Below are 27,950 nucleotides of genomic sequence, written 5' to 3'. Positions count from 1 at the left end.
CCCATATCTGGATCTCAGTAAAGCAGAAATTAGAGGTAAAATAGAGCTGGTATGAGGCAGAGGCTTGAGGAGGTGGAAACATTGTCAGTGAATGTAATCAGGATGTCAGCTATGGGAGAGAAGCAAGGCCTTACTTACCCAGGTGAGAGTGTCAATTTGTATAAAACCCAAGCTATACAGTTTTATGCTTTTCTTGTCAAATTTTTCTTAATCTGAGAATGGAAAAAAAAAATGAGACTTGATAAGACCAAAGGAAGAAAGGTTTATTTTGTCCAGAACCTAAATTTTCTATAGCACATAATCTAATTCAACCTGTCTGAATAGATCATTTAAACAGTCCTAGCACAAGGAGCCCAGAATAAGAATGAAGGCCTTTAATCTTGTATAGCATAAAGTATGCCTGGATATATCCCAGAGCATGTTAAGCAGATAATCAGATAGTATTGGCCAAGTCCCTTGAGGGATGAAAGAAAAAATATGAAACTATTAAACTTTACTACTGGAGAAACCCCTGATACTGTGTCAAGCACTGGGGATATCCAAATCAATAGACCAAGCCCTTGATCTTCAGGCTTCCTCTTGTGAAGTTTATGTATGCAGTAAAGAAGCTTAGCCTACCAATCGATATGCCTACGAGTTATTTCTGGAGGACCTCTTTTGTTGCTCAGATGTGGCCTCTCTCTAAGTCCAACTCTGCAAATGAAATCATTGCCCTCTTTCCTTCATGGGACATGACATCCAGGGTGAAAGTCTCTCTGGCGGCATGGGAGATGATCCCAGGGATGAACTTGGTCCTGGCACAGTGGGATCAACAATGCCATCCTGACCAAAAAGGGGGAAAGAAGTGTAACAGATAAGGTACCAGTGGCTCAGAGAGTTCAAATAGATTCAGGAGGCTACTCTGGAGATCACTCTTATACAAGCTTCAGTTAGTCATTGCTACCTATCATATCTTGCCAAACCTCAACCAAAACCGTTCCTGTGAATCCTAAAGAACACCTAGGACAATATATAAGCTGTGCTTTGAAATTTATTGCTTTTTTGGTATATGTGTTATTTTTTACAAAAAAGAAAAAAAAGTTGATTGTGATGATAAATGCACAGCTGTATGGTGATATTGTGAACTACAGATTATACACTTTGGATGATTACGTGATATGTGAATATGTAACATATATTAATAAACAATAAAATAAAAAGAATAGGCCAAGGAAGTAAAAGGTTTCAGACTTTATTAGAGGGTAGTCTCCAAGTATACTCCCAAGACCATAACAGCATTATGTGGAAGCTTGTTAGAAATACAATTTTTTCACCCCTACCCCAGACCCAGTAAAGGAAAATTTCAACGTGGGTCATAAGAATGTTTAACAAACCCTCCAAGTGATATTAAGCATTACCTGAAGCTTGGAAATCACTGATCTAGAACATTATTGATATATCTGACCCTGAGATCCTGGCTAACTATGGAAACACATGAAAATAGAAGTGCTGTTAGGCGTGGGGACTAATGGCAAGGGGCAAATTCAGTAAGAGAACAATTGAAGTAATGGGAGTGTAGTTGGAGGATGCTTTTGGGATTCTAGGTTTGTGGTATTTGGCGGAATAGTGAGTTGAGTTATAGTCACATATGTGGAGAGCTGAAGTGGAATGGGAGTGAAAGTGATACATTAATTTCCACGGGTGAAGAGAGGGTCTGCGGGTCAAGACTTAGACACCAGATATACAGAAGGATGTCAGTATATGTCTAGGTAGATATTTTCACTATTTATTTTTCACAATTGAGTATTGTGGTATAGGAAAAATAGTATTTACACTCATTTCTTTTAGATCTGCCTTTAAATTTATTCCTACCTAATTCTACTGTAAAGCAGTTTTGAATATAGTCAAAGGGTTTTGTTGTTTTTTTATAGTACTGTATTAATTTAAACAAGTTAGGATAATGATCGCAAGTCTCTTGAGTCATGCTTTCCTAAGAGTATGAGAAAGGAAAGGTTTTTTTAAAAAATTAATTTGATGTACTTTATATATAAAATATTCTACTTAGAAGTATTTGTAATTATTACTGCTGGGAAATTTATGGATACTAGAAAAAATTTTTTCAAGTTATATATTTTTAATTTATGGGAAATGACTACTTTTCCTTGACTCTTATGTTTTCTATTTAGTAAATAATATATTTTTAAAAATTTTAAATGGTTCTACATTTGCTACCTGCATAATAGTTGTAATCTTTTTTATTTTCAGATTGATGACACAGATGCCATGGAAGATGTACATTCCCTACTTACTGATGTTCCTCCACCTTCAGGTCAACAGAAAAAAATATTGACTTACCTTTGAGATGAAGCTAATTTTGCACATTTGTGTTTTAATTTATAATTATTATGATATTAGCTTTATTTAAAAGTATTTACCACCAAGTTACATCTTGCTGTGTATTTTACTGCTCCAAGGCTGAAAACATACACTTTAAAAATATTCATGTTAGCTCGTAGGTGGAACTGATTTTTTTTAAACTTTTTTTTATTGTATATTATAACCTATAGAGAGCAAAGAAAGAAAAAAGCAATATGTTTTCAAAGCACTCTTCAACAAGTAAGTTGTAGGACATATTCCAGAATTCTGCTCCAGAATGTAGGAGGCTAGAAGAAATAAATATTTTTTTCATCACAATCAACTTTTTTTTTCTTTTTTGTGAAAAATGACATATATACCAAAAAGCAATAAATTTCAAAGCACAACACAACGATTAGTTGTAGAATAGATTTCAGAGTTTGGTATGGGTTACAATTCCACAATTTTAGGTTTTTACTTCTAGCTGCTCTAAGATACCGGAGACTAAAAGAAATATCAATTTAATGATTCTGCAATCATATTTGTTTGTTAAACCTTCCTTACCTTCTCTGCATAACTCCACCATCACCATTGATCTTACTATCCCACTTTTTAGGGGTATTTGGTCTATGACCATTCTAACTTTTTCATGTTGGAAGGAGTTGTGAATAATATGGGGTAGCGAGATGGAACTATCTGATGTTCTGAAGAGGCTGGGCCCTTAGGTTTAGGATTTATCTGGTCCAGGGACCCATCTGGAGGTTGTAGGTTTTTGGAAAGTTACTCTAGTGCATGGAAACTTTGTAGAATCTTATATATTGCTCTAGGTATTCTTCAGGATTGGTGGTGGAACTGATTTTTAACCTGTTATGTGTATAGATGGAGAAAAAGAACTGCCACTATGATTTGTTACAGTAGTTTAAAGTCTCCTAAATGTATAGAATTTTAGAAAAAAAGAATGAAAGAATTTTACATTTAGGACCACATGTAATAACTCAAAAATATTATTCTTTAACGTAAAAATAAAGTTTTTATCATATATTCTAATTTACTTTGACAGGCTTTTATAGTTGCAATACAGAAATTATGCCTGGTATAAATAATTGGACATCTGAAATACAGGTAAACCTTTTATTCTTAATCTTAAGGAAATATCACATTAGTAATTTTAGTGAGGTTCATTTGTTCCATGTGCAGTATCTTAATGTATGTTTTCTTTTCAGCCTCCTTATTGCAGTTGAAATGCCACATTTCATACCATGTTTGTTATATTGTTCATGATTTAACAGTTTTTATTAGTTAAAAATAATGACATTTTTGCTTGTTTCTTTTTGTTTACTTATTTTGTTATATTTAAAATGACATGTTTTTATATCTCTCCACATTTAGATGTTCACGTCAGTAAGAGTAATCAGATTAAGCAGCCTTAACCTGACTAATCAAGCTCTTAATAAGAACTTTAATGATCTCTGTGAAAATTTGCTCAAGGTAGGAGGAATCTTATTTTAGTTCAAACTCCTAAGAATCATGTTGGTATCAAAGTTAATATGTTTTATGTTTATATGTATTTTCTAGAATATGGTTTTTACTTATATGTCATTCTTAAGCAACTCTGGCAGCGGGTGAAATGCTAAAGTTGTCTCCCCCCTCTTCATATAGCATACTATAATGAAAATATAGTTGGAGTCATTTCATAGCTTTAAACTCATGAAAACCTATTGCATATTTGTAATTTTTAAAAATATTCCCTGTCCTATAGTAATTTTTTACTAATTGACAAATATGATTAAATTCTTATTGTCTGCTTAAATATTAAACATGTATTTTAATGTTAAGAAGAGACAAAATAGAAATGGACCAACTTTGTTAAAAACCTTTTAGCTGTCTGATGGCCATAAAATGGTGTACATTAAAAAATCAGTTTTTAAAAATTTTTAAATTAACCGAAGTGACATTGGTAATATTTTCTATTATATAGAGCCTGTATTTTAAACTGCGGTCTATGATCCCCTGCTGCCTTTGCCATGTAAATTTTACAGTGTCTCTACCTGAAGATGAATTAATTCAGGTAATTACGATTCAGTGTATTATTAAAGAAGATTTTTAGCTTTTATCAGATCTTTTTAAATATTGCATTTTTACCACAGTTAACTTAAGTGCCAGCTTTTTGCCTCAAAACATTTTAATCATATGTTAGCATTGAGCAAACTATGTTTCTTTTTTTCTGGTCTCTAGTCAATTAGAATCATGCATGTGGTATAGTATGTATACAGTAGGCTATGTATTTATGTGGGAGTTCTCCAGTTACTGTCCTTCTAGGGAATGTTCTTGAGCTCTTTCTGGAATATCTAGGCTTATGTTTACTTGATGGGCTTCATAGTATTCTGAATACTTGAGTTTATGTATATTTTTGTTGAGGATCTTCACCAAGAAAAGGCAAATTGTTATAGGTTGTTCCATGGTTCTGAAAAAGATTTGAAAGATACTTATTTTGACAATGTATGTTTTTGTCAATCATATTTCTTTGATTCTAGGTTACAGTCACAGCAGTTGCAATAACTTTTGACAAAAATCAGGCTTTACAGACCACAAAAACACACGTTGAAAAGTCACTGCAAAGAGGTAAAATCTTAATGGATGGGAAGTACATTTAATGTTTGCCTATGCCATAATTCAATAATAAAACTTTGGAAGACAGATTAAGTACATAATTATTTCTTGAAGAGATCTTAACACTTTTTGTTTGTCATTATCAAAATAACTGTGGATAAGTATATAACTGATTTGATATTTTTCACACATGGATATGTGACTGACTGGTATTTACGTAGGGAATGCTGCTGTTTTCATAGAGGATAGCATATTAATTCTCTAGTAATTCAAGGGTTCCTTCCCAAGGTCTGTGGTGGGCAGGGGGTGGGTGGTGGTGCTCAAAGCGTATGAGAACCCACTAATGTAGTAAGCAAAATTGTGTGCCTATGTATTTTTCTCAGGAAAGGCCCCATAGCATTCAATAGCTTTTCAGAGATGTCTTTAAATATAGTCAAGTTTAGGAAATACCATTCTTGATATCCAAAGAAATTCAAATTATTAGAAATCTATTACTTGTTCTGTAAAAAAGGAGGAAGAATACTGTACTTTAGTCTAAATGACTTTCTGGCTAAATGAAGTATTCATAATTAAATATTTTAGATTTCAGTCTAAAATTTTTAAAATTGATTACATTCTATATTTATGACATTGATACGATTTGAGCATATAGTTAATATTAAATACTTGAATGTATTAAGCGATTATATGTTCATATATTTATCAAAGAAGATAATAACTGGTTTAAGTATCATGGAACTAGTAAGGTAGAAAGTGTTATGAGTGCTTTTTATTTGCAAGGTACTGTGCTGATTGATTTATGATTATTATTCTTTTTAAATCTCACAATAGTTTTAGAAAGGAAAGGAATACCACCAACATCATACAGATGAAGGGCCCCCATGGGAGAAAATACCAGAAGATAACAGAAAAAAAAAATATATATGTATATGCATATAAGTATATAAAATGCCGTCACAGATTCTTAATTTTTTCTTTTTTTAATAATAGATCATCACTAAATAACTTGTGTTTTTCTTACCTTTAAAGCTTCTACAGACAATGAAGAACTTTTGCAGTTTCCACTGGAACTCTGTTCAGATTCACTTCCTTGTCATCCTTTTCCACCGGCTAAAGGTTGGTTAACTAACGGAAATGCAAATGAGAATGCTAGTTTCTAGATTCTTTTACTTGCTTCTTCATTATAGACAGTCTTTACTCAATCTTGAGATGAAGATTTAGTTGTTCAGTTCCTCATTGTGTGTTTCTTCATGTTCTTAAAGGGAAGAAAGTAATGTTCCTACTTTTATTTTAATTTAAGTAATTTCCTTATAAATTAAGGTAATTTTCACATGATATTTCATTCTCATACATTATGTATTAATTTATTTTCAGAGATTTGGATTTCCAGAAGTACCTATTCATACATACTGTACTTAGTATTTATATTATATTTTATATACATTATTTCCAGTAATAATTGAACCTCTACAAACATTTTTCAATTTTTATAGACAAAAAAATGCTTATTTTCTTCAGAAAATATATTCAGAACTTTAGGAGGGTGCAATCCAGAAAGGAATGATCTTTGGCTAATACTGAGGAACATTGTTATGTACTTATTAAGCTGCTGCCATTTTTCCAAATGCAAAATGACTGCCCCTTTTAATTTAATGGCAGTAACTCTTTTAATCTGTACAATGTATGGAGAAAAATGAAAGGTACTTTTTCCATCTCTTTTGATTTCAGTTCAATTTTTATTATAATAGTCTTTAGAATTACTTTACCTTATTTTCTTACATTATATATACAGTAAATATAGTTTGTTTTTTTCTTAAATTTTTTATTCTGAGAAATGTTACATCCATTATTTAAAACCAAGTTAGTTTTTCTAATTTTTGCATTTTGTAACATAAATGAAATTATTTTATGATCCCTACTTGTTAGTTATTTTATTTGGTATTAGTTGTGTGTAATACAGAATAGTTTTTTATTCACATTGCTTATATTCCAATAGAGACTTTATCAAATCAGTGCAAGACCTATATAAAAGTAGAACTTTTCTCATATCTTGGAGATGAAAATTAAGCTACTTTGAGATTCTGAACTTTCTAACCTGGCAAGTTTGATCCTGTTTTTATCATCACCTAAAATTCTAATTTAGAACTTCATAAAGAATTTTAATGTACCTCAACTTCTTCTCTGAAAGAATGTAAAAGAAGAATAAAATTCAAAGGTAGTCTGAGTTTAAAGTTATAAATTAAGTATAGCTTCCAGGACAGAAAGCAGAACTCTCAAGAATCTTCCTTGGGATCACTAGATAGCAAGGTATCTTGTTTAGTTTGTTTTTTTTAAATACTGTTTCATATAGAAACTATATAGAAAAGTTATTTCCAAATCACTTTTAGGCATAATTCCATTTATCCTTACCTCACAATGGGAAACAAATACACACTCACTTTACACACACCTTAAGCTGAACAAAAAACAAATCACCAACAAATAAAAAATGTTGATCAATTGCTAATCCATAGTAAATGTAGTGATTACTATAGTGATTAGTATTTGTGGACATGGAGAGTCTCTATTTGCTTGATTTTATCATGTTGCTAATAGCTGCTGAATTCTTCAAAAAATTAGATTTTAGCTCTGTAAGTTTGCTTTATATTCATTACTTACAGTTTTGCATAGTAGCCTTCAGAATGTTTTTAAAGGTAATTATAGTAAGTATTTCTAATCTAGTGCTTATAGTCCTGAGTATATTTTATGCAAGATGACACATTTGTGAACTGAAGAACAAAGAATCTGAGTAGAATAGATCACATCTGAGTAGTTCCTAAAATATTTGCATTTCATTTTAGGAACCATAGAGAAGGGGCCATGTGGTGGAGTAAAAAACAACAGACCTGGGTTCTGTTCTAGTTCTACCGCTAAGGTGTGAGAATTTGGGCCGATTGCTTACTTCTAAGACTTAGTTCTTCATCTGTAAAATATGAAAGGGTTGAGAGTCTTCCAAGCCTTTAACATTCTCTGATTCCTTGGGCTTTTTTGGTTTATAATTCTTCAGTTATTAACATACTTCTTTTATTCAGAGGGGATATTCAGCCCCTCAGAGCCAGAGGTGTTCTTCAGAGGTGCCTCTTGGACCTTCAGGAAGCAGGATGGGAGGGGAGATCAGGGAGTGGTAGAGTGAAAGGGTAGGCCTGTCCCTGCCTGTCTGAATCTGAACAGCGGCTTGGATTCAGTGTGCTTTTATATATCAGTCTTCTGTATGTGATTTTGTTTGAAGTGAAGGTTTCTAAAAGATTGAAAACCATTGAATCAGATCATGCCACTTTTATTGCCATATCATCATAATCACCATTACTATTATTATCTAATACTAATATATAAAACTGTTTACACTAAGTGCTTAAACTACAAAACCTATGAACTTTTCCTTGAATATTATGTTTTAAAATCATTATCAGGAAACACTAAAAAGTTTTGTCTGTATCTTTTTGTGAATAGTTTTATAGTTTTGTAAATTATAGTTTATGTTGCATGCTTATTAATTGTCTTTGCTTCCTCAAGTCCTTTCAGGAGGACATGGGCTATATTAAGTACATTTTTAAGTTACCTCAAAAAATTTTGGAAGATTTGAGGATAAGATGGGTTTTGAAAAGATCTATGAAGAATGTAGTAATTGAGTGTTATAACGTGAATGTAGCAATTGAATGTTGTTAAATGAAACAGAGCTCTGAATAGAGAATAGAAATGTCTGGAAAAAGTTCAGTATGGCAACTAGACTTGCTTTCTTTTTTGTATGTAACCAAGACACATTTAAAAACTAATACTAATAAGTATATGAGTATATAGTTTTTATAGTTTTATTAAGTCCGTCAGTCAGCTGATAGAGCTTTTTTTAGTTCAGAAAACTTTGAATTCAAGTTATCTTTCATGCTTTTATGACAAATAAAATGTTCGTTAAAATCCACTTTCTTTTAAGTTGACAGAGGAGAGTAATTTCAAGTTAAGCATAGTATGTTTATCAATATTTCCATCTTTTCACTTGTAGATAAACCTTTCCTTATTATTTTGTGTTATTGAAATTGGGTGAATGTCATATGAAGAAAAGATGCTCACTGTGAAGTGTAAGCCTAGGCCTGAATTGTCCATCCATGTTCATTTTCTCCTTCCATTTTTTGTTTTATCTGGTTTTGTTTCTCAAGTTAACAAAATAGTTTTATGTATGTCTCAAATTTGTGGTTGATTTGGTATTACCTTACTAGTTATCTTGATTTTTCAGATTTGAAATTATTTAAAGTGCTGAGCCTAAATCATTTTTAAAGGGCATTATCCTATGAAGGTCATCAAAGTTTTTTTGATGACTACTATGAGGAACTTAGATGATGTGACATCAACATAAATTATTTATTTTCATGAGGCACTGTTTTACTGAATGAGAAAAGATAGCTAGAGCAAATTTTTTATATTACTTTCATAATGTTTTTCCTCATCATTAACATCTATATTTCAATTTTTCTCCAACTGTTTATAAGAGATTTAAAATATGTGTGTGTATATATATTTATAAAATATAAATATATGGGTAGCACAAATATAATAAAAATGAGGACTCTGAGTGAAGGTAATTCAGAATTCTTTGTATTATTTTTGTAGCTTTTCTGTAAGCCAGAAAGTATTTTAAAAAAGAAAAAAAGTCAGATTTTTCTCATAGTCTGGAGTGAATCTCAGAATTTTATAATATGTAATTGTTATAAAAATTTAACATGATAAATGTCTAAAGAGCTAAATCTCTTGATGTTAGACACCATATTGTAGGGCTTAAGAAATTATATTAGGCAAATTCAAGTGAATCATACATCATTTTAAATATATCTCAATGCTTTATAAATCTAATCCGTAATGGTATAATAGTTTTCATTAAAAATACTGATAGTTTAAAGGTTTACAAAGGTTTAATTAGGTCAGTTTTAGTTTTCATATACTGTTGGATGAAATCTGTATAGGAGAAAAGTTTTTTATATCCACCGTGTTCTTCCTGCTTAAATTTGCTTTATGGTGAGATGATCTCATGTTCAGTAGCAAAAGTTATAGGCTGGCAGGACTTCACTTTTCATCACAGCAGCTGGTGATTATACCTATGTGAAGAGACTCAACTAATGACAAGCATAGATCAAAATCTGAATTTGAATATAAAAGAAAACAAATAGATTTTATACCCTTAATACACTGGTCTCTATAGTTAGAAGTTTTTTTAATCTTTGTTTTTGTTGCAGGCCATGAGTTATTTTTTTTTATATCAAATTTGATTTTAAAAGATAGTTCAATTTTAATTGACTGACTTGCATCACATTATTTTAAACTAGCAATTAGAAATAGAAATCTATAAAAACTTTGAAAGTTATCTTTTACCTTTTCCTGCCAATTAATGATCCTGATTTCTTAAAAAATATATAATTTTTTATACTGACTAAAAGTATCTTTATATATTAACAATCCATTTCATGTTTGTTTTCTCTGTTTTTTAAATATATTTTGTTACTATGACCAAATGGCAGCAATAGTAACAAGTGTTAAAGTTCTTCATGTTTCTGGATAGCCCCAACAATCAAAGGCTGGTCTTGCGAGGAGAGAGATCATGAGGGGAAAGAGAGTGAGAGATTGGAAAATAGAAACTAAAGAGAGAAAAATTTGTGAGACAGTGATCCAAGAAATGAAAAGAAGGAAGGAAGGAGATGGAGAAGTATGGATAAAGCATCCTTAACCTCTAAGCTTCTTCAAGGCAGTTTGAGGATAAAAAGTGACATCTAGAGTCAGAGTAAAGAACAGAGAAACTGAATTGGGGGACAAGGAAAAAGGGTCAAAATCATGAGAAGAAGGAACAGATGAATGGAAACAGAGGCAGGGAAACATAAGAAGGGGACTGAAGAAAGACAAGTGTTTTAAGATATTGTGTACTTTCAGTTGAAGTGGAGAAGCTAATTGTCTTTGTCATCAAGTGTGTATATTATATGTGTATTGCCCTTGAATTTTTCCCTTGTGTACTATCTGTATTGAAACTATTTCTATCTTTTTCTGTGCTGTAATAACTTTTAACTATAATGTACCAATTTCATTATCCATTCACGAGTATTTGAATACCATACGGTTAAGGTTTATACTGAAATTTTATATACATTAAGCCAACTTTGTAGTTAAAAGAAAGACCTGACTACATATTCCATTATAGATTGATAGAGATACCTGTCTAAAGGAATATAAAACCATATTTTGGTTATAATAACTTAAAACTGAGAATATTTAAATAGAAAAATAAAGATTTAATTAATAAACACTCTGGATTACATATCTTTTACTCTGCTGGAAGATCTTTTCAGGATCCTCAGTAATTTTTTCAGAGTTTATTTATTTTCTTAAGATATCCAGTTAAGAGGGTCTCAAATATTTTTAAATCAATCAGAACAAAGATGATCTGTAAATTCTGATGGCATATAGTAAATAAGTTGTCAGAAGGGTTGGTGATCAGTGTAGAGCTTTTATTACAGCTAGTCAATACCTTTGTCATGAGTTATGACAAATTATTTAGGAAAATGGAGAAACTTCAAACTTTAGAAACACTGAAGATGGGAACAGATACTTTTTGCATGTCTAAGCTCTTTCTGTGATCATTTTCCATTAGATCATATAAAATTGCTACTGTTCAATTCCACATCACCCAAATAATATTGAGCTATAGAAGAGAATTTTGTTTTAATGATTTTCAAAATAATCTTTTTAGCTGTGCCTCCTCCTCTCCCACATTTTTTATTAATGCCACACGAATCTTAATGCCAATTCTATTTCCTATAGTTCTATGCTCACTAAGCCTATACTGTATGAGACATGAGACCCTGAGACTCTCCTGGGATATGCAGCCGAATTGGGTCTGCTTCTTTGCTGAGCTGTCCCTAGAGATCTCATAAGCCTCCGAATGATAGCTCTGTTCTTCCAATAGGTTACATATCCCCAGCCCCTCAAGATCCCGAATCAGAACTTCTGTCTAGATCTACATCTATGGCTGTGATGGTCTGGACACTCCCATGGCATGCTACCCTCACAGGCATTTGTGGACCCTGCCTAGTGACCCTTTTTGTTCTTTAGCTCCATACTGGAATATCATGTTACTCCATACGTAACAGGAATGTCAGCTATTGCACATTCTCCATTATTAGCTATGGTCACTTGCTTTATAAAAAAGGAAGAGGGGATGTGCCTTTTTGTCTGAATCTTCCAATACAGGTATATTGGTGGCGGGGTAGGGAGAAGCAGTTTAATAAAATCTTAGAGGAAAAGAAAAAAAGAGAAGAGCACTTCCATTGCACCCAATCCAAGAAATATTTTTTGGTAAATTATATTTTTGAAAAGTTCAACTTTCATTAGTTTAAGAATATTCCTAAAAGATTATCACATTTATGTGGAGACAAGAATATATATGTACTTAGTTTATAACTTTTTAAATAGCTTTCTGATCCAAATTATTCCCAGTGACTTTTATTAGTTGTTTATGGCTTGACAAAACTGTTCTTTCAGTTGTAAACTTCTTTGAAACATTCATATCTGCTAGAGAAGGTAGAGATTGAATATAAAAAGTAGATTATGACTTTTCTGTAGTAGTTTAAATTTGTACAATACTTTATACAATACTTTAAATGCTTTTAATAAAAATATAAAATACAGGGGAAATTCTAGATGCTACATTCATGAGGTTACTGAAAAAGTGATTCTTGTTTGGAATTCTTAGTAACTTTCATGAAGAGCAGTCATTTTTTTATTTCCACCAAGTCTTTTTACCACCAGAGGGAGCAGTTGGTCAAAAAGTCCTTGAATGAAGAGATTGGGAGTGGTTGGAGGTGAGACTGAGAACCATGGCTAGTAAGCAGCTTGTGTTTATCTGTGAGACATTGGTAATTTCCTTGTCTGGAAGTTTTGATAATACTGGTCCTTTCCCGACACACACAAACATTTCCCATTCATGTTTCATTTTATATTTTCTTCCCAACACATTAACCCCTCTCTCTACTCAGTTTTTTAATATTCTTTCATCCTATTAACATTTGTTACTATGTTTATATTTTCTCATGTCTATTTCTAAAACTCTTCTTGTGTTTTAGTTTTCCTTGTCATGGTGTTTATTAACAGAACTAGTTTTCATATATCAGTAGAAACTGCGTTTTAAACTTAAATACTTCCATTTGTTTTGCTTTTATAATGAAGCCATAAAAATTTCCTCCTATTCTTCTGGCTCATGGAAGATATTAACAAACAGAAGAGATTCTGGCTTGTACTTAGTATCCAAGCTAATATTGTTCATATTGTCTTATTAGAAAACCTGGAGAGTGCAAGTTGTAACTCAGGTATACCAGCTGCACAGAGAGGTGAGTTTGTCTAATTAAGCAAATAGTCACCAATGGTGTGAAATTCTAGATCAGTGGTGCATATAATTACAGACACAGAGGAAATGCACTGGACAATGGAATAGACACCAAAATGTGGCTTTATTGAGGTTAGAATGTATATAAAAACTAATAAAGCTAATATTTCAAGATTTTTTTAGCATTTTAATAGTTCTGCAGTTTTAAAAATCCTTAACATTTTTTTAGTTTTGCAGTAGTCAAAGTTACTCTGTTTAAAATGGGGACTTGTTAGGCTCCTATCTGCTCCTTCTCCCCATACCACCACCCCCCCATCACAGAGGCTTTATTGTCAAAATCAGTCATGAAAACAGTATCGACAAAAATGACCCTTTCGTGTCCCTGTTACTAATGGAGGAAAAAAATGCATTTTGGTAGAAAATAAGTCAATTAGCGATTTTTTTAAGTTGTATTATTTAACATTTGATTCTTGTTATTTTATTTTATTTTTTTAGTAAAAATAGAGATGGGAATTATTTACAAATTTTTATTGTAAATTGAAGTGCTAAGATGGAAACTAAAACATTGTGAAGTAAAAAGAATTGAAATAAAGTTAGCTTAAAGCCCAGTGTGGTCCTTTGACCAATATTTGTTAGACCCCAGTTTTGCTGTCCAAAGAGACAGATCATACACAACTGTAATGTCATCCACAAGCTCAGCCAGCTGATTGAGAACTTGGTTTTGGACAAATCAGTGTCTAAAGCTTTACTCTTTACTATCTCTCTTATCTGACCTGAAAAAAGGACCTTCTTTTTCTAAGTTACAGTTTAATTGCATCATCATCAGGAGTGTTATGACGAGCAAGACACGTCATCCATATTTTTTCTTTGTTTTTTCTTTTGTTTTCTGTCTGTGTTTTCAGCAACGTCAGTTGATTACAGTTCCTTTGCAGACAGATGCAGCAGCTGGATAGAGCTCATTAAACTGAAAGCTCAGACCATAAGGCGCGGATCAATTAAGACAAGTAGGCGGATGTTTCTACCACATTATGATGATCTGAGAAGCATATCCCTGATTTCCCAGTGGTGAAGGCTAGACTTTAATACTAAGTAATAACATTGCCAATCAATTATGTATTGGAGTGTGAAAGCTGCAGAATCTAATGGTCATTTAGCAAAAGTTATTGAAGGGACTGTAGACTTGTTAGTTTTAACTATGAAGTTGTATTTTCAAAATTTTACTTTTTGTCAAGGTATTCTTAAAAGATTGCAAATAGATATTATATCTTTCTAGATGGCAGGGAATTAGCAACTCTGTTTTTGAAGAGGTACTCTTCCAGGACCCAAGGTAACCATTTAGTATATAGTATCTGTCACTTGGTATGATATTCAGAGGTCTAAAAGAATGAAGTATTTCTAGAGAGAAAGTAGTCACTTTTCTCTTACTGCTAGAGGCAGCCTTCCTACTTATATGTCTTTATCTATACTCTCTGGGTTTTGGTAGACATTAAGGTAAAATGTATTTGAGTGAAATAGTTTATGGTACATTAGATGGGGAAGGGAGTATGTTTTAGGGGAAAGAGTACAGAATATGAAACCAGCCTGGTCTGGGTTTGTATCCCAGAAGTGCCATTTTAATAGCTGTGAAACCTTGGGCAAATTATTCAATGTCTCTGAGCCTCAGTTTTCTCAGGCATAAAATAGGGATAATAATACTTAACTGACTGGATTGTTGTAAGGATTAGAGATATATGTCTGGTTTATAGTACTTGTTATTAATATTTACATTAATTCATAAACAATTATCAGTCAGCCAAGGTCATTTGTTAAAGTTTTAAAATTATGAATTTATTGGGTCAAAATGGTTTGGGGGAGAGAGCTATTACAACTAGTTAACATAAGGTTTATCTACAAGTTGACAATGATGAAGTCATTTGAAAAAGATGGAAAAAACTGCACTGGGAAATATAACAACTTTCACACTCTCCTAGTAATAATTTGTTCCTACAGCAGATAATTTTTAATGCTCTGCCGCTTTTTCTTTTTCTCTACTTTATAACCGATCATTGTGTGTGTAGCTACACTGCATCAACATTTTCTTTTGCAGGAATGCCATTTTTCTTCCAAAAGAATTCCATTCCAGCATTTCCTCTTATGTTTTTCTTTCTCTCTCTTTTTTACTTGCATGCAGTGCATGATAATTTCTTTTCTTTCATGACATGGCTTAGCCTCACAGACAGCTGAATGTTGTCACCGCTTATTTGGAAACCTTAGGGAGTAATCAAATTACCAGCTTCTGATCTTGATGCCTTCTATTCTTTCCCCAATTTTAGCTGTGACAGTTGAAAAAGCAAGTCCAGTGGGTGAAGGAAATTTCCGGAATCGTTCTGCTCCATCTTGTGCAAATTCTACAGTTGGAGTTGTTAAGATGACACCTCTTTCTTTTATTCCTGGAGCAAAAATAACTAAATATCTTGGGATAATTAACATGTTTTTTATTCGGGAAACCACTTCTCTTCGTGAGGTAAGTTATAGGAGTTATTTCAATGTTGTTGTGAATTTTCTCTGGTTGAAGATATTTGTAACAAAACCAAATTAGTTTCAAATTGCTGTGCTTTTTCCAAAAATAACTTATTGTATTTGCACTTCAGTAGCTTAGGTGGATTGATTTAGACTAGACTTAACAAATCTCAAGAATTGTGTTAGGTTTAAACTCATTATACATAGAAATTCCAGATTCTTAGCATATGGTAAATAAAGCAAATAAATTTATCTGAAGTTTGATTAGAAGTTTAAGCAGCCCTGTGAAAGAGTACCTTAGTTTTCTTAGTAATAATTTGCTATTTTAAGAGATCCTGTTTAGAAATTACAGGGAACTAAAGTATGTGTCTATATGAATACTTATATGATTTTGTTCTGCTGTTTCTTCCCTCTGAAAATGAACAAAGCTGCTCATTTTTTCCCAGTCTCTACAGTATTGTGTGCGAATGCCATTTCTATAAATGCTCATTTCACACAGGGTATCATTAAACATTAAATTGTTTTTAAAATAACGATAGTTACAACATGCTTGGTGTGGTCAAAGTTAAGAACCAGAGTCATCCTCATACCTTTCATAGCACAATATTTTAAATTCAAGAAAAAAGAAAAGTATATTTATATTTATGTCTTATTTTATGGGACAAGGCTGCTGAGCAAATTAATATTGTGAATAAAGAAACTTTTGATTACTGAGGTGTGACAACAAACTTCAAATTTTACTTTAGTAGCAGTTTGTATTAAAAAAAAATTACATTCATTATAAAAATAACTTACCTGTGCTCTTTTCCCGTGGTGTTTCACTAACTTTCTGGGAAATAACAGCCAGTATACTACTTTTTTTTTTTTTTTTTTTTTTTTTTTTAAGGAAAGACAGAGAGAAGGAAGGAAGGATAGAAGGAAGGAAGGAAGGAAGAAAGGGAAACATTTTTAAACATTTTCTTGTTTTATTGTATTCTGTTTCTCCGTTTTTGCTACATGGGCTGGGGCCGGGAATCGAACCGAGGTCCTCCGGCATAGCAGGCAAGCACCCCGCCCGCTGAGCCACCGCGGCCCGCCCCAGTATACTACTTTTAACATTATGTTCACCATCCTACACCCAGGATTGTACCTTGCACAGAGTAAACACATTGCAGTTTGAGTATACAAACAATTGACTTGTGACAGGTTATTTATGAATTAGATAGATGATTCCTTTGAGATAAATTAGTTTTTTTCTTGTATCTAATTATGTTAAGGTGGAAAATAAGCTATCTTAAGACATTCTCAAAAACCTTTTAATACGGAATTAAAACATATGTCTAAGTCCACTTAAAAAATTGACAGAAATAGTTATGTGTGAAAAGGTGAAATAGACTGGTTAATTAACCTTTTGCAGTTACTCTTAATTGCATGTGGTTATTGCACTATTTTGAATACATGAAATTTTATTTCCTAAAATGGCATATTTACCACTTAAATCCCTATCCGCTAAAATTTGCTTCGTGGTAGATTTCCTTCAAAAGAGGCTTGTAATATTAGCCATATAGCACAATATCCCAGATTTATTCATGCTTGGTGAGTTATTTGCATAATTATTTATTTAAAAAGAAATTACTGCCAAAATTTCTGGATTTAATAGCCAGGAGAATTGATAAAAGTAAAAGAAAACTGTACTAAACTATGATTGAGCTGGAAGCAGGCTGAAACAGCTCACTTAATTCCTTAATTATAGAAAGGGGTACCTTCACAAAACTATATGTAGGGTCCTCTGGCTTTTCAGAAAGATGTGGTCTTAAAAAAAAATTGTTTTGTAGCAGTACATTCTGTTTTCTCCTTAACTTCTAGTATAAAGTTGGAAATTTCCCTGGAGTGTAGATAATCTGCAGTAGAGTTTGAGGAACAGTTAGGTTGAAAAACATTTTAAGGTATTGGCTAGCCCTGGATTTCTGTTTTATTTGTTTTCAGACACTGAAAAAGTTCCCTGAACTAAATACTGACTTGGAATTAAAAGACCTGGATTTCATTCCCTAACTAATATTTATAAAATACCTACTATGTGTAACTGCTGTACTAGGTGTTAACATAAAGTTGTGAGCAGTCTCTGACCTCATGCTGTTTAATACCTTCCTCTCTAATGGAGAGAGGGAGGGTTTTAAACAAATAATCATGCAACAAATATATAATTACTAAATGATAGTGTGTTAGTTTGCAGGCTACCAGAATACAATATACCAGAACTGGAAAGGCTTTTAAAAAGGGGAATTTAATAAGTTACAAGTTTACAATTCTAAGGAAGTGAAAGTATCTAAATTAAGGCACTGACAAGAGGTTACCTTCCCTCAAGAAAGGCCTAGGAATCAAGAGCACATCTGTCTGCTGGGTAGTCACGTGGCTGACATCTACTGGTCACTTACTCCCAGCCTCCATTGCTTTCAGCCTCTGTTCCTGTGGAGGAGGTTCCTCACTTTACTTCTCCAGGGCTGACTTTCATCTTCTGGCTTCCCTTGGCTCTCTCCAGGTTCTGGCTTGCTTAATGTCTCATGGCAGTGTTTGCTGTGCTCAAAGCATCTCTGAACATTATGTCTCTATTCTCCATTTGGCCACATCTGTATCAGCTCTGCTGTGAAGTTTCTGTCTGCTCTGTCGTTTCTCTAGGCTCTGTTATTCCTGAGGTTTCTCCAGTGTTTCCTCTTTTAAAGGATTCCACTAAACTATTCAAGACCCACCTGCAGTGGGTGGAGTCACATCTCCATCTATTCAAAAGTTAGCACCCACAATTGCATCTCTGTGGAGAGAACCTAATCAAGTTTCCAACCTACATTGTTGAATTAGGGATTCAGAGAAACAGTTGCTCCCACAAGACTGATTAGCATTAAAAATGGCTTTTCCGGGGTACATAAATCCTTTCAAACCAGCACACTGACCATAGAAGTTAAATTAGGTAATATGCTACTCAAAATATAAATTTTATACCGGATAAACATCTCTCCCTTTGGTCTTCTAAAGAAGTTGAAGTTTTATAATTTGGACCATATCATTCTTTACCCTATATTCAGATTTACCTTAGTCCTATCCAGATCATCTTCGTTCATATCTCTAGTTGAGGTCTGGTCACTTTTTCAGCTTTTTAAACGTTGCTTCATGTGGTAATGCTAACTTTAACTCTGAGTTTCAGAGGTCACATAAATGTCTGAAGTTTCTGGAAGCGACCAGGTTATATACAAACAGCTCAATATCTAGAATTTAGAAATCACAGTTATAACTTCTGAATATATATGATTGCCTAAGAGCTTACAATCTAGGACCTTTTACAGTAGGCCCAGTCTGATAACCCATGCTCTTGATATCAGTTCTCCAAAGCAGTGAGGCATGATAATATTTGTCTTTTTGTTTTTGCCATTTCATTCAACATACTGTCCTTAAGGCTCATTTACCTAGTTGCGTGTCTCAATTTGATTTCTTCTTGCTGCCACTCAATGTCCATTATGTGTATACACCACAATTTCCCCTTTGTTGTTCCCTTAGGCCACCCCCATCTATTGTGAATTGTGAACACTGCCACCATAAACACCAGTGTGCAAATGTCCATCCATGTCCCCACTCTCTGTTCCTCTAGTTATATGCGTAGCAACAGGGTTGCAGGATCATATGGCAACCCCACTCCTAACCTCCTGGAGGGAACACTGCCCTCCAGAGGGGCTGTACCTCTCAGCTTCCCTACCAACCCTGAATAGGTATTCCTCTTAATCTACATTTTTTCTGTCACTTGTTTCTGTCTGTTCATCTTTAAACAATTTTACTCGCATGTCATACAATCCAACCTAAGTAAATGGACATGCCTTCACCCCCATCATCTATATGAAGACATCTGCTTTTCCTCTGCAGAGAAACCCCTCCCCCAAACCCACATACCCTCCCACTTGATTACACTTAGTTTTGACATAACACCTTTGTTACATTCTGTGGAAGCATGTTACTATATTACCATTGACTATAGACCCTAGCTTTCATTGATTGTACTTTTTACTGTATGTGATCCAGTTTTAACACCTTGCAATGTTGACATTCATTTGTTTTCCCTCATGCAAAAACATTTTTATATTTGTGCATTTAATCACCATCATTGTCCACTCTAGGTATTCCTTAGTTATACTCTCTCAGTCTTTATCCTCTGTCTTTCCTTCTGGTGTCATACATGCCCCCAGCCCTTCTCCCTCAACCATACTCACATTTAGCTTAATTTAGTTTATGTATATTATTGTGCTACCATCAGGTAGTACTGTGCCATCCATTTCTGAATTTTTACAATCAGTCCTGTTACATAATCTGTATTCCTTCAGCACCAAATACCCAGTCTGTACCCTGTTTCTATGTCCTGATAACCTGTCTTCTTGACTTAACTTCCAAAGTTCATTCATTAGTGTTAGTTCATATTAGTGAGACCATACAGTATTTGTCCTTTTGTTTCTGGCTAATTTCATTCAGCAGAATGTCCTCAGGGTTCAACCATGTTTTCACATGCTTCATGAATTTATTCTGCCTTACAGCTGCATAATATTCCATCGTATGTATATATAACAGCTTGTTTAGCCACTCATCCATTGATTGACATTTGAGCTGTTTCCATCTCTTGGCAATCGTAAATAATGCTGCTATAAACACAGGTGCACAAAATGTCCATTTGAGTCCTTGCCCTCATGTCTTCTGAATAGACACCTAGCAATGGTATTGCCAGATCATTTGGTATTTCTATACATAGCTTCCTGAGGAACTGCCAAACTGCCTTCCACAGTGGTTGTACCATTTTACGTGCCCACCAACAGTGGATGAGTATGCCTTTTTCTTTACATCCTGTACAGCACTTGTCATTTTCTGTTTGTTTGTTTTTATAATGGCCATTCTAGTGGGTGTCAGATGATATCTCATTGTGGTTTTGATTTGCATTTCCTTTACAGCCAGTGAAATTGAATGTCTTTTCATGTGATGTTTAGCTATTTGTATTTCCTCTTCTGAGAAGTGTCTGTTCATTTTTTAATTGGGTTGTTTGTCCTTTTGTTGTTGAGTTGAAGAATCTCTTTTTGTACTCTGGATACTAAACCAGATAGATGCTTTCCAAATATTGCCTCTCATTGCATAGGCTGCCTTTTTACTTTCCCGACAAAATTCTTTGATGCACAAGTGTTTAATTTTGAGAAGATCTCCTTTATCTATTTCTTTTTTCAGTGTTCATGCTTTGGGTGTAAGGTCTAGGAAACTGCCTCCTATTACAGGATGTATAAGATATTTTCCTCTAAAAGTTTTATGGTCTTAACTCTAATAATTAGAGTTATTTTTTGTATAGGGTATGAGATGTGGATCCTCTTTCATACTTTTGTGTATGGATATCTAGTTCTCTAAGTACCATTAATTGAAGAGGCTGCTCTGTCCCAATTGTACTGTCTTGACCACCTTATCAAAGATCATTTGTCCACAGATAAGAAGGTCTGTTTCTGAATATTCAGTTCTATTCCAGTGTTCAATATATCTGATCTTAGAGGGAAAGCTTTCATCCCCATTGAGGATGATGTTAGCTGTGGGTTTTCATTTATCCCCTTTATCATGTTGAGGAAGTTCCCTTCTATTCCTGTTCTTTGAAGTGTTTTCATCAAGAAAGGATGTTGAATTTTGTCAAATGTGTGCTCTACTTCAACTGAGATGATCATTTGTTTTTTTTCGCTTTGGGTTATTGACACTGTCTTACATTAATTGATTTTCTTGTGTTGAACGAGCCTTGCATACCTGGGATAAATCCCACTTGGTTATGGTGCATAATTCTTGTAATGTGTTTCTGGATTCAGTTTGCAACTATTTCGTTGAGGGTTTTTGCATCTATCTTTATGCCAGTACCATGCTGTTTTGACCACTGTAGCATCATAATATTCTATAAAGTCAGGTAGGGTGAGACCTCCCACTTCATTTTTCTTTCTCAAGATTTTTTTTTTTAGCTATTTGGAGCACCCTGCCCTTCTGAAAAATTTATTATTGGCTTTTCTATTTTTGCAAGGTAAATTGTTAGCATTTTAATTGGTATTGCATTGAATCTATAAATCATTTTGGGTAGACTTGACATCTTAATTATATCTAGTTTTCTAATGCATGAACACGGTATGCTCCACTATTTATTAGGTCTTCCATGATTTCTTTTAGCTATTCTTTGTAGTTTTCATGTATGGGTCTTTTATATCCTTAACTAAATTTACTTCTAAATATTTGATTCTTTTGGTTGCTATTGTAAATGGGATTTTTTTCTTAATTTCCTCCTCAGATTGCTCATTACTAGTGTATAAAACACTGCTGATTTGGGGTGTTGATCTTGTACCTTGCCACTTTGCTGTACTCATTTATTAGCTCTAGTAGCTTTGCTGTAAATTTTTGGGCATTTTAGACATATAGCACATGTCATCTGCAAACAGTGAAAGTTTTACTTCTTACTTTGCAGTTTGGAGTTCTTTCATTTCTTTTTCTTGTCTAATTGCTCTTGCTAGGACTTCTAGCATAATGTTGAATAACAGCAGTGACAGTGGGCATCCTTGTCTTGTTCCTGATCTTAGAGGGAAAGCTTTCATCCCCATTGAGGATGATGTTAGCTGTGGGTTTTCATTTATCCCCTTTATCATGTTGAGGAAGTTCCCTTCTATTCCTGTTCTTTGAAGTGTTTTCATCAAGAAAGGATGTTGAATTTTGTCAAATGTGTGCTCTACTTCAACTGAGATGATCATTTGGTTTTTTTCGCTTTGGGTTATTGACACTGTCTTACATTAATTGATTTTCTTGTGTTGAACGAGCCTTGCATACCTGGGATAAATCCCACTTGGTTATGGTGCATAATTCTTGTAATGTGTTTCTGGATTCAGTTTGCAACTATTTCGTTGAGGGTTTTTGCATCTATATTCATTAAAGAAGTTGTCCTGTAATTTTCTTTCCTTGTAGTATCTTTGTCTGGCTTTGGTATTATATTTGTTTATTTGTAACATTAATTTATATGAATGAAGATGGAACAGTGATTTAATGATTTACCATTTACTTACTAAGTGACCAGGGGCAAATTTCAAATCATCTGAGACTCAGTTTTAAGATTTGTAATGTGAGGATGTTAATATCTATGACAGAGACATGTGTTTAGTAAAGATTTGTTCTCTTGTTCATCTTTTCTCATTCATTTATTTAACAAGTAAATTATCCCCATTATGAAGGAAATGAAAATTATTATCCATTATATTAAGATAACTTAGGGTATATTAATTTGTATTCCCTAACATTTTATAGACATTCATATATGCATATGTACAGTATGATTTTCTTGTGCATTATTATTTAGGAAGGAGGAGTCAGTGGTTTTCTCCATGCTTTCATTGCTGAAGTGTTTGCAATGGTGCGTGCTCATGTTGCTGCATTAGGAGGGAATGCTGTCGTCTCCTACATAATGAAACAGTGTGTCTTCATGGAAAATCCAAATAAAAACCAGGTGAAATGCTGTTAAAATCTCTGATGGGGAAAATCTGAGAATTTCCATTATCAACTACCCCTCAAAAAAAGAGAATTGTTCTTAAGAGTGCTATGATTTTATATGCCTAAAAGATGCTTTAATGAATTTATTAATAACCATGGTCAAGCTCAGATGCTGCTTTCATAACGTTGGTGACCAGTTGTTATTTTTACCTACTTCTGGAAGCTCTGCTTCTGAGTTACTGTTTCCACCATCCTTTTTTGGGGGTCTTTGTAATACAGTGATGGTAGAAGAATGCTAAAGATACTTCACTCCAGACTTCCCCATCTTGCAGGGCTTGGACTGTGATGCTGTCAAATTCTAACTGCCATGTTGCTGAAGAGTCATGATGGAGCCCCTGCTTGTTTACTTCTAATACATTTTGGTCGCTAAAGATATGTTTAGATGTTGAAGAAAATTAGTAATACCATGAAATTAGGAGAAAACTTTCTAGTAAATTTTGGAAAAGTGGAAAAGGCAAGTTAGAGGGAGAGCCTACTGAACACACCGGGAGGATGTCCAGTAGACAGGGCATATCTAGAGCTAAGTGAGACTTCTTGACTGAAGCTCTGGGTTTGAGAGTTATTTGGAGCCCAGTGGAGAGGTGAGGAATGGGTCAAAAGGGTACATAAAGGAGAAGACAGAGAAAGGAACAGTCAGGGAAGTCAGAGGGAAACCAGGAGGGAGACAGAGAACTTCCTCAGCACTGGTTGAAAGTGTGGATGTAGGATGCAAGCCAGAAAAGCACATCTTGAGCAGAATTATTCCCTATAAAAATTTTTATATAATCAGGTCAGAAAGAAAGCATCTGTTATATCATTCCTCAGATCTTGAAATTAGCCTTGTTTGACTGGACATTTCTTTGTCATAGTTTTATCCAGTACAATAAGATTTTTTTAGTATTAGTCCTTGTTAAAAGAGGTCCTTTTTTGCTTAATTGTTTTGTATTTTGGATGGCAATGTATAGTGTTTTTTTCTGGGCATTTGATTTAAACAGATTTATTCAAACTCAGAATATCCAAAATAGAACTTAGATCTATACCTTGGTTTCCTCATCTGTAAAATCAGGAAAATAATTTGGAAGATCATGAGTTATGCATAAAGTTCTTAGTGCCTGGTGGTAGTAGGTATCAAATAAGTTATTTTCATTTAAATGTTTAAAATTCTTTAATGACTTATTTTTTAGATGATAAAGTACATATAAGGTTGCGCACAACTTCACCTTTTCTTACCTCTACAGTTTCATTTCTTGCCTCCTTCTTCTCCCAACATATACAGTGCTCCAAATATATTGAATTATGTGTAATTTTCCAAATTAACTATGCTTTTCTTTTCACTATTCTAGCACTCTGTAAAGTGTTGACATCATTTACTCCATTTTGTAAGTGAGAAAACTGAGACTTAGATAACTTGAGTACTTGATACAGGGCTATGCATTTAATAAAAGGAGGAGCTAGAATACAACCTGGCTTTCTTTGGTTCTGAATGAGTTTTCCCACCACTACACCCTCCCTTCATACATATATATGACATTTGTCAATTACAGATCACCATTTTTGCCACATACTAAGCACCATACCTTTTGTCATCTCTCTTTTTTTCTACTTTTATTTTAATGTGAGATCTTGCTTATATCCCCTCAGAATGTACAGAGAATAGCTTGACATAACATTCTTATACCCACCACTTAGCTTAAGAAATAAAATATTAAAAATATGGTAGAAGCCTCTGTGGACCCGTCTCCTCCTCCCACTGACTGAAGCAGCCCTTGATTTTGTTTATCATTTCTGTGCATGGTTTTATATTTTAAAAATTGCACATTTTTGTAAATATAGTATTGTTTTGCATTTTTAAACATTTTAATGAATTTTTAATAGTTGATGCAAAATTATTATTTGTTCAAAATTCAGAAAAGCAAAAAAAGGCTATAAAGTCAAATGTTTCTCCCTATCTTGTGTCTTAGCCACTTTTCCTCTCCATACGCAACCAAAGTTATTAGTTTTTTTCTTTTTAAAAATGTCTTATGGAAAATATACGTTCCAGAATATGTGATGTGCCATAGAGATATGTATATATATTAAATATATATTTTTTTATTCTCCCTTTTTACATAAATGGTAGCATCACTGTATATACTATTCCATAAATTGTTCTTTAACCTAATTTTTCTAAGAGATTGTTCCATTTCAGGGAATAAAGAACATCCTCATTTTTTGTTGAACCAGATAATGTTCCATGGTATGAAAGAACCAAATTTATTTAATTAGTTCTCTATTGATGAATGTTTAGGTTATTTCCAATGAATGTCATGCCAGTACATACATACGCAAGAACATTCTGAGGCATAAGCAGTTGGCACAAGTGTGAATATATCTGTAGGAAAAATTCCTTGGAACAGAACAGCTAGTTCAAAGCATATGCACCTTTGTAATTTTCATAGATATTGCCAAGATGCCCCTCCTTCGAGGTTATTTTGCACATTTTAAATTTGTGTAGCTCTGATTATTGGTGGGTTTGACCATTTCTTTTCATATGTTAATGGTCTTTATGAGTTTCTTTTTCTGTGAATTACCTTTTTATTCTTGCGTATTTTCTCTATTGGGTTGTTTACCTTTCTCCTGCGGATTTTTAAGCCTATACTTTTTCAGCTGTAAATAACAGTTATTAGTGTAAGAGAAGTATGTGCTCACACATGGTTGAATTTGTGACTATGTCCTGTTGTTCTTATAGGCACAGTGTCTTATAAATGTAAGTGGTGATGCAGTGGTTTTTGTTCGTGAATCTGAATTAGAAGCAGTATCAAGTCAGCAACCTATTGCCAACTGCCAGCCTGCAGGTACTGGAGGGGAAGTTACAACCTGAAGTAAATTAGAAGGAAAGAGCTCAGCTAAATGAAAATCACCTGTCTCTACTTTGTCCTGAATTATCTTCCCAGGCTTAAAAAAAATTGAACTTAATTTGAGATAATTAAGAAATAATTGGTATACTATAAGGGGATTTGATTTGTCTGGAATTTCTTGGAGGCATCAGAATTTTCTAGTGTTTACATTTTACTTGCCTAGTGTAGAGACAGGCCCCATGGAATATTGGCCCTTCAATAAGTTTATATAAACTTCTCAGAGAACCTGGCATAGCAGAGCTGGAAGCTGTTTGTAACTTATGCTGATTTTAATAAAATCATAATTTAAGAAATGAATTGGGAAGAATATCAGGAAACTTGGATAGCTACCCTAGTGTAATTTAGAAAGATTAAACAAGAAGCTTACAAATTATTAGTGAATAAATAATCTGATCTGAGGAATGTATAAGGAAAATGGAAAAAAGTTTTCAGAAAACCACCATGTGGGTTTCTTAACGTGTTTTATTTTGATGAGAAATTTGGTAACAACTGAAAGGGAAAAGTTCTTTTACAATAAAGTTAAAATTACCCAACTTGTGTCTGTAATGCGCCCTAACTTCTGTAAAAAAAAAAAAAAAGTAATTTATCAAGAGTTGGTGTCCTTTCATTGTAAGTTCTAATATGGGAAGAAATGGGGGGAAAATTAATATAAAATTTCATAGCTGGTCAAATTTCAGTTAGTATTTAGATTGTCTAGAAAAGAAAAAAGTCAGTGAATTTTATCGAAATTGTTAAAATGCAATTGATCTAGTAGGAAAATGGAATGATTTTCTAATAAAACGTTACTGTATTACCAAATAGAATTTTAGTATTATCTTAGGGATTTTTGATGGTAATTAGACTGTATTTGATATAGAATTTGGAAATGTGTAACTTGAATGTAAATATGCTGCAAAATGTATACATAGAGATACTTTTTCTGTCAATGCCAAATACCCACTGTAAATGAACCTTAAAAATCACATTCCTCCTTTGCACAATAAAATTTCTTTATAAGACTCATGATTTTGCTCTTCCAGGATAACAAACTACCCTAAAGATTAGGAATCATTTTCTTGTTATCCCAGGTGTCAATATTTTGCTATATTTTATTTATAATTTTATTTTTTAAATAAAAGATTTATAAAGATAAGCTAAAATATTCCTAAATCTCTTTTTTTGTCTCGTTGTTGTACTACTGTCAGTTGTCTGAATCACTTTCCATCTAATTATCTTCATTTATTCCTTCAGTCAACAAACACCTGTTGATCACCTAATATATATGCAAAGCTTTACTTTTAATTTGGGGCATATATTCATGTAATTGTGGCACTTTCACTTTCTTTGGGTAGATAGGTGTTCATTCAATGACTATTGAATGACTCCTCCATTCCAGGATGTTTTCAGCAATGAACAAAACACATAAACTCCTGCTTTCATGGAACTTAAATTTCAGTAGCTATTAAAGTGAATAATCTGTACAATGTGGTATATAGTACTATAATAATAGCTAATATTTATCTAATGCTCTCTCTTTGCCAGACATTCTTCTAAATATATTTTTACATTAACCCATTTAATCTTTACAAAACCCTTATTAGGTAGATGCTATTGTTAAGCACCATTTTACCATTTTGTATTGTGGAAACTAAGGGCTAGAGAGTTTAAGTGATTTGGCCAAAGACAGTAAGTAGTGAGCCAGGCTACAA

At 33.3% G+C, this 27,950-nt stretch overlaps 1 protein-coding gene across 13 annotated transcripts in view; it reads left to right on the top strand.

The window, feature by feature from the left end:
- C2CD5 (C2 calcium dependent domain containing 5) overlaps positions 1 to 27,387 on the top strand; it is a 204,495-nt gene extending 177,108 nt beyond the window's left edge. For 4 of the 13 annotated variants that reach the window (XM_077170273.1, XM_077170272.1, XM_077170274.1 and 1 more), the window contains exons 17-27: positions 2,245 to 2,308; positions 3,395 to 3,456; positions 3,724 to 3,822; positions 4,313 to 4,402; positions 4,869 to 4,956; positions 5,974 to 6,060; positions 13,293 to 13,343; positions 14,242 to 14,343; positions 15,652 to 15,842; positions 23,196 to 23,342; positions 26,094 to 27,386. In XM_077170273.1, coding sequence (XP_077026388.1) covers positions 2,245 to 2,308; positions 3,395 to 3,456; positions 3,724 to 3,822; positions 4,313 to 4,402; positions 4,869 to 4,956; positions 5,974 to 6,060; positions 13,293 to 13,343; positions 14,242 to 14,343; positions 15,652 to 15,842; positions 23,196 to 23,342; positions 26,094 to 26,225 — 1,113 coding nt within the window. In that variant the 3' untranslated portion in view covers positions 26,226 to 27,386. The other 9 variants (XM_077170284.1, XM_077170282.1, XM_077170271.1 and 6 more) reach the window with 8 other exon arrangements.
- Positions 27,388 to 27,950: the final 563 nt, after the last annotated feature.

Source organism: Tamandua tetradactyla, chromosome 7 (genome assembly GCF_023851605.1).
Source record: "Tamandua tetradactyla isolate mTamTet1 chromosome 7, mTamTet1.pri, whole genome shotgun sequence".
NCBI lineage: Eukaryota > Metazoa > Chordata > Mammalia > Pilosa > Myrmecophagidae > Tamandua > Tamandua tetradactyla.
Note: the sequence above shows the minus strand (reverse complement) of the source record. Positions and strands in the feature narration are given on the sequence as shown.